The sequence below is a fragment of the Mesoplodon bidens genome (assembly GCF_964165515.1).
Source record: "Mesoplodon bidens genome assembly, chromosome: 15".
Classification (NCBI taxonomy): domain Eukaryota; kingdom Metazoa; phylum Chordata; class Mammalia; order Artiodactyla; family Ziphiidae; genus Mesoplodon; species Mesoplodon bidens.
In genome coordinates, this window is record NC_138171.1 from 51,559,992 (window position 1) to 51,574,921 (window position 14,930).

Consider the following 14,930-nt stretch of genomic DNA (forward strand, 5'->3'; position numbering starts at 1 on the left):
AGTGAAATTCTACCCTTTCCAGCTGTGTCCCTCTGTATCCTGGGTGTTGCCTGAATAATTAAGGTGATAGCTGCTTGTGGAGATACTGTCAGTACCCCTAACCCCAGAACCCTGATTTTATTCAGATTTCTGTCTCTGCCAACAAAATACAGGTTGGGTCCTGTTATGGAGTGAATTATGTCCCATCCAAATTCATATGCTGAAGCTCTAACCCCCAGTGTGACAGTGTTTGGAGATGGAGCTTTTAAGGAGTTAATTAATGTTAAGTGAGGTCATAAGAGTGCGATCCTAATCCAACAGGACTGGTGTCCTTATAAGAAGAGGAAGAGAGACTAGGGACACACATGCACAGATGAGAAGACCAGGAGAGGACACAGTGAGAAGACAGTGGACTGCAAGCCAAGGAGAAAGGCCTCACCAGAAACCAACCTTGCAGGCACCTTGATCTTGAACTTTCCAGCCTCCAAAACTTTGAGAAAATAAACTTCTGTTGTTTAAGCTACGAAGCCTGCTAAGGTCTGAATAGCCACCTAATTCCCAAGTTGATGGTGTTAGAAGGTGGTGGAGTCTTTTGGAGGTGATTAGGTCTTAAGGGTGGAGCCCTTATGAATGGAATTACTACTCTTATAAAAGTGGCCCAAGAAAGCTCCCTTGTCCCTTCTGCCATGTGAGGACACAGCATGAAGACAGCTGTCAATGAACAAGGAAGTAGGCCCTCACCAGACACTGTATCTGCCAGCATCTTGATCCTGGACTTCCCAACCTCCAGAACCATTAGAAATAAATTTCTTTTGTTTATAAGCCACCCAGTTTGTGGTGTTTTCTTAGAGCAGCCCAAACATACTAAGCAAAGTAATACAGGCCCAAGCCAATCACGGTGGTCCCATTCCCCTTGCCAGTGGTGAGTTTAGACAGGGCACATGACCCATTTCTTGCTACTTAGATGGGGGCTTAGAGGAAAAGTTTCCTTTTTTTTTCTGGCCGCACTGCACGGCCCGTGGGATCCTAGTTCCTCGACCAGGGATCGAACCCAGGCCCTCAGCAGTGAAAGCGCCGAGTCCCAACCACTGGACCGCCAGGGAATTCCCAAAGTTGTTCTTAAAGAGGAACCGAAGACTCCCCATCTTTCTGCCTTCGGATGCTGCCATGTCTGGACATTATGTGTGGAATGGCTACAGCCACTTTGCTGCTATCTGGGGATGGCAGAGCAGAGAAAAGAACGGAACCTGCCTGGCCCAGAGCCTTCACTTGTTATTCAACAGAACACACTGAATTATTTTTGAAGGGCCAGTTAGGTGTTTGTTCCTTGCAGCCAGCATCCCAATTGATGATAAAACTGACAATGTCACAAATGGCTTCCCTAACCCATTCATGGGGATTTAATATTTGAAAAGTCATTCATCAAGACCAATATCAAAGTGGTTTCTGGGAAGACTGGGAAAGAGATATTCTTATAATGATCACATTGATACTCCTTAACATGCACAAATAATCACTCACTCAACACCTGCCTGTGAAGCGACTTTAATGTATTAGCCACTATTTTAGGCACTGGGAATAGCAGTGAGGAAATCAGACAGAAATCCATGACCTTGGATGCTTATTCTCTCTTTCATACACACACATGCAAGTGCACATGTGCACACACATGCACAAATGAATGAGCTATCTTGGCCCACCACTTCTGAAAAGACGAAATAGGGCAAATGCTAACATATGGACAAAGTGTTCTGGCCATTAAGACAAGGCAAATGCTTTAAAAGTTCTCTTTTCACAGGAGATGAATGCATTAAAAATGCATCCAAGAATATAACTTAAAAAAAAAAAAAAGGCTCACTGTCATTACCCTTAAGTGTCCAGGAGCCAAATGCTATATAGATCCCAGGAAGGTCTGTTAGAGTTTATTAATTTTTTTTTCTGAGAAGTGACAGGATTGATTATCTTTGGCAAGAACAAGATGAACAACAGTTCAAAGCAGACTGAGATCGAAAAAAGCCTATTGGCTGAGATAAACCATTGAAAAACTTGCAGCTCTGAATATATGCTCACAGACACATCAGAACTTGAAGATTCATTAGGTCCCTACATTTCGTTTGTTTATATATTTGTTTTTTATAAAAATTATAAAAATAAGAAATGCTTATGGACAGAAGTTCAAATAATATTGTCATGTATCAAGTAAATTATGAGTGCCCTCCCTCCCAACTCCCACTTCCTAGGGATCAACAGTGTCAACATTTGGTGTTTATCCTTCTAGGCCTTTGTCTAAGCCCTATGAATACGTAGCTTTTGTTGTAGAAGACTTTTGTTCTGTTTTACAAAAATGGATAGTCTTATACATATTGAGCTACAATTTGCCCTTTTTACTCAAGAATCTAGCATGGGCCTCCCTCCTCCCATGTTAGTACACACAAATCTACCTCATTCTTTTTAATGCCTGAGGAATCCACATCATGTATGTAACTATTTTTCAAACTGCTCCAAATTGATGAAGTTTTTTAAATGTTTTATTTTTAACCAATTATAGCCTCATGAGAAATTGCAGAAATAGTATAGGTGCTGGGTATTATCACCCAGCCTCCCCCAGTGGTGACACCTTACATAACTATAGTGCATTGTCGAAATCAGGAAACTGACATTGGTATAATATAATTAACTAGACTATTTCACCAGGTTTTTCATGCACCTTTTTTTTTGTGGGGTAAAGGGTATATCTTTGTGACACTTCATTAACATATTTGGATTTGTATAGCCACTGGATTAACTACTGGATTTTTAAGGTTATCTCCAGATTAGGGTTATCTACCCACATCAAAAATATAGGAAAAGAAAAAAGAAGTTGGGTCAATAACACATTTCTGTTTTCTAAACTGAGATTAACTCACATGCAGCCCAGAGTGCTCAGAAGATATGTACTTATACTTTTACTAAATAGCCTTCCAATCAGCATTTACAATTATTGCTCCATAAAAAAAAGTGAACTAAATGATACACATATCACATTTTCCTTATTTTTCTAGATGAAACAAACATGTAAAACAGTAGGCAAAATCATAAACTAATCTTAAAAGCTAACACCTTTCCTCCAATCCAGAGTTAATATGGCTCAAGTCTCAAAGAAATAAAATATTTCAGTGTGAATAAAAAGAAATTTTATACCCCAGGTAGTAAAACGAGAAATTTTTAATTTTTTCTTTATTTATCTTTCTCTGGGGATTTTTCCCTAATTCAAAAGAATGAAAATAACACACCTGTATGCTTGAGAGGGATTTATCATCAACCAAGACTAGTCTTAGATTTGCATTATGAGCCTAATCATATATTAGAATGTTTAAAGGGCAATTTATAGTATGACCATTGGAGTAGCAGTCCCATGGGTCAATCTGTTCAAGTCCCACCTTAACATGTAGCAGTTAACAGGAGACATCTAGAAAGAAAGAGTCTAAAGCAGTCAAGGGAACAAATCTGTTGGTTTCAGTCACTGCCAAAATGGCTACATGACTTCTTTCTAACTGTGTGACTGTAAGAAGTTTGTAAGCCTCAGGTACCCCATCTGTAAAATGGGGATAACAGCAACACCTAGCTTAGGGAAGCTCTGAGAGTGAATTAAGGTAGCCCAAGTAAAGTAACTATTACAGGCAGACCTCAGAGATATTGCATGTTCTGCTCCAGACCACTGCAATAAAGTGAATATTCCAAAAAAGCAAGTCACACGAATTTTTTGCTTTCTCAGTGCAAATAAAAGTTATGTTTACACTATACTGTAGTCTATTATATGTGTGACGGCATTATGTCTAAAAAAAGTACGTACCTTCATTAAAAAATATTTTATTGCTAAAAAATGCTAACCATCATCTGAGCCTTCAGTGAGTCGTACTTTTTTTGCAATAGTAACATCAAAGATCACTGATCACAGGTCACCATAACAAATAATAATGAAAAAGTTTGAAATATTGCAAGAATTACCAAACTGTGACACAGAGACACAAAGTGAGCAAAATGCTGTTAGAAAAATGGCACTAATAGACTTGCTCGACGCAGGGTTGCCACAAACCTTCAATTTATGAAAATGCACTATTTGCAAAGTGCTCATAAAGCACAGCACAACAAAACGAGGGGTGCCTGTGGGCGCATGGCAGAGGGAGTCTCAGAAAGAGGAGGTTAAGGGCTCAAAGCTTAGCAGCATCTCAGACCCATCTCCCTGCTCCATTCTTCACAGCCAACCAACACTGCCTTCTAAACTCTTCCTGAAAGGTCACAAAATTTTCCTAACAATAGGTATTTGTTATAATGTTAAGTGAGGGAAAAGCATCATAAAATCATACAGGAAATATTTCTCATCTACAAAACACAATTACAGAGCAAGAATGAAAGTGGAGAGAGAAATATTAAAAAGAAAATGCACCAAAACGTTAACAGTGACCAGTTATCCATGACAGAATTTTAGGTGGCTCCTTTTCTCCTTTCAACCTTTCTGTCTTTTCCAAATTCTTTCCAATGAATATGTACTCTCCCATCCATTCTGCCTCTTGTTTTTTCCATGGCTGCCAAATAGTTCTCCTCTAATCCATCTCATATGCTTCTGCCAGTTCGATCTTCAAGCACCACTTTTTTCAAATTATCCCCCTGATCAAAAATCTTCGAGCACTGCCTGGTCTCCATGACATGATGTTCAACAACCTCTGCCTGAGCCACTCCCAGTCACCTTGTCCCTCACTCTTCTCCAGTAATGCTTGTCTCCTTATTATGTCCGTCTATACAGGTCCCACCCCTCAACCCCTCCTTACTGCCCCTCTGCTCATCTCCTGGCCTTCAAGTCAGTCCAGGCTCCCATCTGCTGTTAAGGTCAAAGACAACAATGGTAACCACCCCCATCTGCCCGCTGCCTACCATGCACCAGCTCTTGGCCATGCGCTTGACGCGCACTGTCAGTCATCTCGTAAGAGCCCTTCGAGGAAGGTTCTATTATTAGCCCCATTTTACAGCTGGTAATAGTGAAACACAAAGAGGTAAAGCAGCCCAAGGCAACACAGCCACAGTTTGAACCCAGGTCTGCCCGACTACCTGCCCCAGCCTCTACCACTTTCCTCTTCCCTCCTTCAACAGTGACGACCGGCATCACACAGCTTAGCAAGTGATCATGGGATTCCATACCAGACAAGATAAAAAGCTGCTGAAAATGATGAGAAGCTTATCAAGGGATTCGTTTTCATTGCCCAAAAGCAGGTTTTATGAAACGGTTGCTTTTTTTCTCTGCAGAATGTGCCTAAAATTGGGGGCATAAATGTTTTTCACTTACTCTAATTTTAATTGTATAAGGGGAAAAAATCCTGTCTTTAAACAACAAAAAAGCCTTTTTGAATAATCACTCCTTGATTTTTTGGGGGGAAGGGATTTGATATTTCAATTTCGATCTGAAATTTCATATGTCAGATATTTGCAGCTGAAGGCATTTCTCCCTTCTCTCATCTATATAGTTCTCCCTTCCTCTCTCACACCTACCTGTCATGTGTATTGCCAGCTGCTGCAGACGAACTCCTACATTCTGGAGGGGTGGCCTCTTACAGACACACACAGCTCCAACTCCCTGCTGGACACATCCCAGCCACCGTCAAAGAGCTCTTAGGTATCATATTGCCACACACATCTTCAGCACCACCCTGCACACTGACATTAATTCTTCCACATTTTGAAAATGACTTTTTTTATGAGACACTGCAAGTTCCTTATTTAAATGCCCCAAGAATCAGAGTTTATTATTATTCATGTGACCTAATTTTTTTAATCACTTCTGCTAGTGCAATAATGATTTCTAGAGTTTTACTCCCCAGGAAGGTTCTACTCCCAGTTTCTGCCATCCTTTGAGATTACTGGCACTTAAAAGGAAGAATGCCTCATGCCATGTACTTTTTGTTTTAAATCCAATTTTGCTTTTCATTAAAGTAAGGAGAAAAAAATAAGTGTTCTCATTTTCAAATGATTCCGTCTTGCTCATAGGTTTCAGTCATTCAGCTGAATTGGTCAAGTTCATGATACCTCTTCCCAGGAGCCTGGGCCAGCGTGTGGTGGCTGAGACTACACTGAAGATCACAGAGAATGGCCAGCAAGTTTTCAAAGAATCTTCTGTCAAACTGGCTTGATTTAAAATCAATTTACTCAATGGTAAAAAATTCACCTGAAATATGAGATGTCCCTATTTTTCTCCCCATACTTTAGGATTTGGAAAAATTTAAATATATGCAAGACATTATACTTGCTGAAAAGTTAAAAAACAGGGCAAGAAAAATAAGTTAAGGCGATCCAAAATCTTGCCCTCCAGCGATATTTTGTCATATCTCTCTCCCAATTCTCTTGTGCAGATAGGAAAATCACATTTGCAATCCCAGTGACACAACATTCAAGCACTGTGTGTGGGGCTCTCCACTAAGCACTGTAAATGGACTCTCTTGTTTGATCCATGCAGTAGACTAGAAAATAGGAATTATTACTGCTCCCATTTCACAGATAAAGAAAAAAGCTGAGTGATTAGGGACAAGTGACTTAGCCTCTGCTTTAGTCCGACAGCTGAAAACAACAGAGCTGAGATTCAGATTTAGGCAACCCGACTCCAGGGCCCACACTTGAACACCAGGCCACACTACCACTTAGGACACACACAGTAACAGGTGTAACTTCTTTTTTTCACTTGAGCACCCCTTACATCAGTATGTACTCCATCGTGGGTCTCCATCATCTTAAATGGTCCCATAACATTCCACTGAGTACACAGACCATAATTTAACCAATCCCCTTCTGATGGCTGTCTCCACTGTTTCACTAGCATGAACGCAGCTACACATGTATATGTGTGTGTGTTTATGCACTCATCAAGTTATTTCTATTGGATATTTTAAAAAGTGGATTGTTTAGTCAAAGTCGTATCTTTTTCTTAACAGCTGTCAGTATGTGTTTGCAGATACAGGGAAAAGGCAGGTGGATTTGAATTTTGCTTTACTCCAAATATCCTTGTTTTGTAGCAAGGTCTCTTTTTCCCTCACAAAGAATAAATTCTCAACCATCAACGAGAAGACAACAGAAGCTTCATCTATCACAGTTTTTGCGACAATCTGAAACTGGTGTTCCACTGAAATTGCTTCTCAGTCTTAGGGAAGAAAAAGAGTATTTCTGCTATGATTCTGACTTCACTTTAATCCCTGACAATGCTTCAATTAGACAAAAAAGAAAAGAAAAAAAAATTTTTAAGAGCAATTACGTATCTGAGTTTCACTTTCCTTCCATAAAATGGAGAAAATATTATCTGCTTTATGACTTTATTAACTTATTATCAACACAAAAGGAGTGCATGAAGGTTAGTAAGAGGCAATGAAGCCTGCTGGCCCTGGAGTCGGATTCAATGGGTTTGTGTCTAGTCACTGCCACTTTCTAGCTGTGTGACCTTATGTAGGTATTTGGCCTCTCTGGGCCCATACATCCCCCTCCCAGAGTTGGCAAACAAGGCAAGGCAGGAAAAGTGCTAAGCGCAGAACCAGTCACAACAGTGAGCCGTTATGAAAGGGCCCTGATTATGTCACTGGGCACACAGGTGTAGGGCTTGTTATGACACAGAAGAGAGGAGCCCTCCTTGGTGGTGAGCTTCACAATGAAGCCACCTGGCAGTTACCTCGGGGGCATGGTAGGAAATGCACTGGAAGATCCAGTCCATGGCAGGCGAGTACAAGGGGAGGTAGGATGGAAGCTCCACTCCCTGGAGCACCAGCTGGTTCTGGACCGTATCGCCGTGAATCTACAGGAGACAAAATAAACACTCAAAAGAAGGGGAAGTCACATAATAAACGAAGAGCATGTAACTCACAGACTGCACATATCTGCAAGCATTTGGATGGCCCCGAGAGAAATGGCCTGGCTTCTCAGGGTTTTTTTAAACTAGAAAAAAACACACAAAGTTTCCCATGTCACCAGGATGAGCTGTTCTGGGAATGTGTGCTGTGCAGAAAAGTAACCTGATAAAAATGGAGCCAGCAGATGCTAAGAAGAAAGGCTGATCAACGGGAGATGTTTCCTGGTAACACATGCATATTAACCCTCTCTGCTTGTTCAGTACAATCAGCACGTTTTAATTGTGTGTAACAGACTCGAGTGTAATTTTATAGGGTTTACACATTCAAAGGACTTTAAGGCAATCTCGACTTGGAAAACCAACTGGGTTTTATGAATTTGTGATCATGTAGCTATTACATCAATTAGCTGCTCTGATTGATAGTGTACTCTTACCTGTTTGAATGTGAGGAGGAAGTCAAAAAAGTTCTTATTCAGGCTTTCTTTGAGATGTGGAGCCACTTCCATGCCCACCTGTAGCCAATCAAAATGAAATTACCTTGACCATGGAAAAACAGGTTGTAAATAACATATACAGTGTGATGTCATTTTTGTAAATTAAAAATATACATATAGGGCCTCCCTGGTGGCGCAGTGGTTGAGAGTCCGCCTGCCGATGCAGGGGACACGGGTTCGTGCCCCGGTCTGGGAGGATCCCACATGCCGCGGAGCGGCTGGGCCCGTGAGCCATGGCCTCTGGGCCTGCGCGTCCGGAGCCTGTGCTCCGCAACGGGAGAGGCCACAACAGTGAGAGGCCCGCATACCGCAAAAAGAAAAAAAAAAAAAAAAAAAAAAAAATATATATATATACATATAGATAGATATAGGCAGAGAGGTCCAGCAAATTAACTTTTATTCTTTTTGCTTATCTGTTTTCTTATTCAATCAGCGTATCTTGCTTTTATAAGAAAAACCACAGAAGCTATTTTTAATGAAAAAAGGGCAACATTTGCAGTAATCATCTTAGCAATTTCCCAGAGGTAATGAAAGTATGACTGAACAGATGACCAAGGGAACAAATCAATACAGCACTAAGGAGAAATGTACTCTCAAGATCATGTGTACGATAGTCTCTTCCTCTCTAAAAAATGATAAACACACATGTGGCTGTAGTTAATGAAGCAAAAAGATTCTGGTATGTAAGAGGCTCAGCTGGGACTTCACTGTTGCATTGTTAAAATACATGGATTCATTCTTTGCTGGGCAGTCATGGAAGCAGACATAAATTTTGATGTATTTTAAGCCGTTTTTTATTAGACAAGCATGAAGCCTAACAATGCTGTAATCCACTGGTTCCTTCGTTCATTGTTTTAAAAAGATGGTAACATTTTCAGCTGAAAAAATTTGCTAATCATAGAGAAGGTGGCCAGAGCCCTAGGGTTGGATGGAAAAGTGAAGGTCTCAGCTATGGCAGGGAGTGCAAGTATATAAAACAAAACAAAGCATCATAATGTTCCTTAAACTGAGCTCCTTGGAATACACCTCAATTCCACACTGCTGCTTTAGCACAAAAACAACTTTGTAAGGGGAGTTGCTTTCTGGGACCTGGTTCCTTCCAAGGGGGACAGATTCCTGCCACTCACCTCCCCCCCTACCCAGAGGTCATAAAAATTCATGATAACGAGGTTTTTTAGATGTCTGTAAAGAATTCCTTTGAGAAGAATTATGCAAGGTCCACTGGGGCGGTAAATTCCAAGGGCATCTCTATGGCTGTTGGGGATGCTTCCAAGGACAGGCACAGAGATTTAAAAAAAAAATACTAACAAATGTCAGATCCACTTCTACTGTGTTCTGATTCTATTGTCTTTCCTTCCACTAATCATTTTGTAGAAAAGGCAATAATTACCTGTTAGGTGACAGCAAAAAAAAAAAAGCCCAGTGGACAAGCAGTGGAGAGGAACCGAAGGGGCCACGACTTAGGAGTTAATCATACTTTCCTTTAATAAACAGCTTTGAGGTCCCCCCATGCCCTGCCTACTCACTGCCTTTGCGGTTTTTTTGCGGTACGCGGGCCTCTCACTGTAGTGGCCTCTCCCGTTGCGGAGCACAGGCTCCGGATGCGCAGGCTCAGGGGCCATGGCTCACGGGCCCAGCCACTCCGCGGCATGTGGGATCCTCCCGGAACGGGGCACGAACCCGTGTCCCCTGCATCGGCAGGCGGACTCTCAACCACTGCGCCACCAGGGAAGCCCTGCCTTTGTGTTTTGTTTATCTCTTCCCATAAAGCTAAACGAGCAGCTTAGAAATCTGCTTGGGTCTAAAAGATTTCTACCTAGAGTAGCAAGGGTAGTTTCTCGTGATTTCCATCTGCTGTTTCTGCCTGCCTGGCATTCATTCCCTCTGTTTCTGGAATCAGTAAAGTGGACTTGTCTTCGGGGAATCAAACTTCCCTCTCAGACCAGGAGGTCTGTGGCAGAGCCGGACCCGGCCGACCCTGAGCTGCAGGGGTGGGCACGTGACCCAGGCTCAGTCCACAGGCATATCCCATCCCATGGCCACAGTGACGGGTCTATCTATGGACAAGGGACCCAAGGTGGTGCAGTGAGTTTCTGCCCTGAAACTCTGGCTGGAACTACCGTGGAAAAGGCACTCTTGCCACTGGAGTTCCTAAGTCAAGAGGATGGAAGTCTTTCCACCATATGGAAAAAGAAAGCCTCAGAGTGAAGTCACACAGAGGAGAGCAGAGCTGAGCAATGAGGGAGGAGACAATTCTTGACGTGGTTTGGGGGCCCTGGGTCTGCCATGCATGCACTACCCCAGGCTCTTCAGACGTACAGGCCAACAATTTTCCCCCTTTTGCTTCAAAGTACTATGAACTGGGGTTTTGCCACTTGCAATTGAAAGAATCCTTCCTAATGCACACTGTCTCCTTCTTTTTATATCAAAAGATTTTCAGTAACTACCCAACCAGCGAAATCAGTGCTCTGCCTAAATTGACACAAATGATTTCGGATACAGCGCATCTCATCACCAGCTTGCCTGGGGTGGGTCTATAATCTCTCCTCATTGCCACTGAGTTTTAAAGTTGCATCTGTCATGCAAAGGCACGTTATATGCAACAAATATCATCTTTCACTAGGCTGTGTACCTTACTTCAAACTTTAAAACTGGAACAGGTTTGTAAGGAATGAATTATTTCCACCCACTTTCTGATTTCTGTTTAATAACTGTGTGTCATAAAACACACTGAGATTCTAGATCTTCATTATTCTACTATTACTGACGTCAAGGTGAGTTCAAAGAATGTGATGTGTCCTACAAGGGGAAAGGCAGCAGAGCACAAATACACAAGTGATAGTATCCTTTCATCCCACCGCAGGATCCAGCAGCATTTTGCACAGAATAGACCCTCAGCAAACACTGACACGGCTGGAGCGTTCAAGCTCCCGACATTCCAAAGCTGAAGCTCTAGGAAACATATCTGATATTCCTGTATGAAAGATCCACGCCAAGTTTCAAGCAGATGGAAATGCATAAATACTTTGGCCTCGATTACTACGAGGGAGCAAGTGCCCTTAAATGGAAAGCTTTTTCTTTCTTTCTTTTTTTTTCCTCCCTTATCAGGGAGTGGACCTATAAAAAGTATCCTTCCTAAGGACGTCTGCTACTCACTCTGAGGGCAATGACTGTTTGATTTCTTTGTGACACTGGAGACCACAGGGCTTCTGTCATTTGTTAGACGTCACATAAAAGAAGCAGATCAAAGGCTACGGTCCTCGCCTTCTGATTTCTTGGTATTGGAAGTCTGGGGTTCATCAGGACCCCACAGAACAGGGGCAATAACCCCTCTCTAAAGGTGAACAATGCCAACGGAACTAGCACGGGGGACTCCCACAGAAAGCTGCCAGAGGCAAAGGCCCCATGGGAGTTGAAGAAAAATGACTGTAAACTCTCCACAGGGTTCATTTTTCATAAATGAAAAACTTACTAGTTTTAAGTAGGAGCTTCACGGTGCTTTAAAGGAGAGAAAGGCTGAGTGATTTACAATCCTCACCAGCACAGCAGCCCTCCAAGGCCAGGCGACACAGACCCTGACGCCCGCCGTCACCAGGAGCGCCTCTCCCTGCCAGACAGCCCTCACCAACTCGCACTCCGATCCAACTCTTTAATACAGAGACCAAAAAACTAATAAAACAATCGAATTCAAAGACAAAGGGAAAGCACGTTTCGAGTCAATGAAAAGCAACCTATCAGCCGAAAGGCTTTGGGAGCCTCCTTCCCAGCAAGAAGGGAGAAACAATTAGTTCTGAAACTTAGTTCATTTGTAAGAAGATGACCTTAAACACCCCCTAATTAGAGTTACTGGTAAGTGGGTCTACTTTGAAATTAATTTTTAAAAGGAATCCTACAGCTCTGCTTTCTGTGAACAAGCTGTGCTCTAAAATTAGCAGCTAATAAAGTCCTTCTTCCAGTGACTGGTGAGGTGGCGGGGAGGGAGAAGCATGAACATTAGAGGAGACAGGACACGGTCACAGGCGCGAGTGCAGGGACGCAGCTTACCCTGCACAGGTAGGCCCTGGCGTACACCGACACCAGAGGGTCCCCGATCCCTCGGACCATGCAAGTCAGCCGGGGCAGACACTCTGAAATCCCCCTGTTAGAGACAAAAAGACAGCAGCATTACACCTCGTGGGAGAACTCTCTGTTCTTTCTTTTTTTTTTTAATAAAAAAAGCTAGACTTCCTAAATGCAGGGGGGAAAATCAAGCTTCAGAATGAAACCAAGGTCAGAGTTTGAGTCTTCTAAGGCCATGTAACAAGAGTCTTTCTCTCTTGCCACGATTCATTCTTTGAATAGTTTATCTTTACCATTTGCTCAGTGCTGGAGTCTAACCTTCACTCTTTTCCTGCTTGAGGTCACATTTATTTTACTAATTTAACGAGTTTTGTCCCCCAGTTATTTTCCATTGACAGGTCGCTCCTTGACCTTCTTGATATTTTCGTCGTATCTATATTCCTTTGGTACTGATTTGCTGCCCTGTGCCCCGCCCCTTCCTAACACCTGACACCTAGCACCTCAGGCTAACATCAGCATCCCCCTCAGTGTGAACTGTGACTTATTTATTCCTCCTGCCACATGGGACTTCCATCTGCCTTGGGCATTATTCTCCCCCAACTGGTGAGGCAAAATAACTCTTTCTTCAGCACCATGTCGTCCCCCCAAACTCCCCCAGGCATCCCAGATCCCAAGCACATTTGGTACACATTCTAAATCCAACCCAACTATTCCTCAGAGCACTGTGAGTCAGCCCATGGCTTTGAGGAGTTGATTATCTAGACGGTATCCAACACCACTCAGTATTTCAGCAGCTCTGCAGAAAGCAGATCTGGTTTCTCCCAGCTCTGCAAAACTATTCTCAGTACAATGTCCGAGGTGACCCAGAGTAGCAAAGGGCTTAGGGGCAAAGGCTTTTCCTTCTGACATCATCTTGGACAGCAGCAGTAAAGACAGTGAGTGAGGGCCCACGGGTGTCGCTCCCAGTGTGGTGTGTCCAGCTCACCAGACCCTCACAGACCCCTTCTTAGGGCCTTGTTCACAGAGGAGACTGGGGGTCAGAGATGCTAAGTAACTTTCTCAAGACCACACAGCTAGTAATAGCAGAGCTAGGATTCAAATACAGTTGAGCTGAACTTTCATGAGTTAGTCAACCAACTGCTCCCAGCTTGAGTTTTCTTCTCTGTAAAATGGAAATTAAAAAGCTATCTCTACTTTAAGTTTTCATTTGGATTAAACGAGAAAATGGATGGAAGATGCTTAACACCAGATCTGCTACACACTAAGTATTCAAAGAATGACAGCTACTATGACATCATCATTAGCATGTGTGTGTATGTGTGTGCACAGGCATATATGAGAAATTTTTTGGAAATGTATGGTCCCGGACTTTAAGAAGAGCCTTACGGGGCTTCCCTGGTGGCGCAGTGGTTGAGAGTCCGCCTGCCGATGCAGGGGACACGGGTTCGTGCCCCGGTCCGGGAAGATCCCACATGCCGTGGAGCGGCTGGGCCCGTGAGCCATGGCTGCTGAGCCTGTGCATCCGGAGCCTGTGCTCCGCAACGGGAGAAGCCACAACAGTGAGAGGCCTGTGTACCGCAAAAAAAAAAAAAAAAAAAAAAAAGAAGAAGAGCCTTACGTTTTGGAGAGGAACTTGTTACACTTCAGGATGGATGCTTCCACATAGCTACAAAAACATTCTGTTAAGGAAGACATTTTCCAGATGGTCTGTTCCCTATGGGGAAAAGCCTAAACTATTCATGCAGAGAACCTGGTGTGTCTTCAGGAGGGGGGCCACAGTGACTCTCAACAATCCAGAGAATTAAATTAGTGAGTGGCTTGTGGTTTCTATATTTGGTTTTCAAGGTTTTATATTTATTTAAAATAAAATCTGGAAAACATTGTACGCTGATTTATGGTTGCATGCTGAAATTTAAACTGGGTTTTGAGCATTTCCAATCGAGGCTTTATGGGGAAAAGGATGAAACTTAGAGAACTAAGATTCCATTTGTGTATAAGTTGAATTCTCTGTCCTTCAACACTGGTGTTTGTGCAGAGAAGCCTGACCCTGTTCCTTTCAAGTTCTTGAAACCAGAGAAAACACAAAAAGATGAAGCATTTTAATTGAGAAAATTAATGTGGGAATGTTCCTCAGGGAAACAAAAGCCTGGTAAATGGCACTATAGTCAAAGTAAAAAAACAGAAAACTGGGGAGAGCCAGAGTCCAAGGACCTTGTGGACAATGTGGCTGGCCCTGTACTTCCAGGCTAGCAACCATAACAGAACTGCATTTTCAACAAGAATTTCAGGGCAGCTCATTACATGGCTTCTACTAGCAGTGCAACTCTTGCAGCCTATCTTTAAAACCATCAGACAGAAGAAAAGGATACAATCTCGGAATGAGTTCCCTGATGGAAGCAATCTTGAAAAACCAATTTAAGCATGTTTCTTTGGCTGTGTCATTTACATTCTCTGGAGAGAAGTGATCTGTAAAACAAAAATAATATCTATCAGCCCCCTAATTCTTGGGATCTGTTAGAGCTGCTATGAGTCCTAGGACA

The 14,930-nt window shown here is 42.7% G+C and overlaps 1 protein-coding gene across 1 annotated transcript in view; it reads right to left on the reverse strand.

Annotated features, from left to right (window-relative positions):
* The window catches only part of VPS35L (VPS35 endosomal protein sorting factor like), a 130,220-nt gene that overhangs the window by 74,692 nt on the left and 40,598 nt on the right, over window positions 1-14,930 (reverse strand). Inside the window, exons 10-14 of the mRNA XM_081257286.1 lie at window positions 14,760-14,856; window positions 14,009-14,056; window positions 12,376-12,469; window positions 8,272-8,349; window positions 7,661-7,783 (exon numbers count right to left, since the gene is read on the reverse strand). Of these exons, the coding sequence (XP_081113412.1) occupies window positions 7,661-7,783; window positions 8,272-8,349; window positions 12,376-12,469; window positions 14,009-14,056; window positions 14,760-14,856 (440 nt within the window). The remainder of the gene's footprint in view (window positions 1-7,660; window positions 7,784-8,271; window positions 8,350-12,375; window positions 12,470-14,008; window positions 14,057-14,759; window positions 14,857-14,930) is intronic.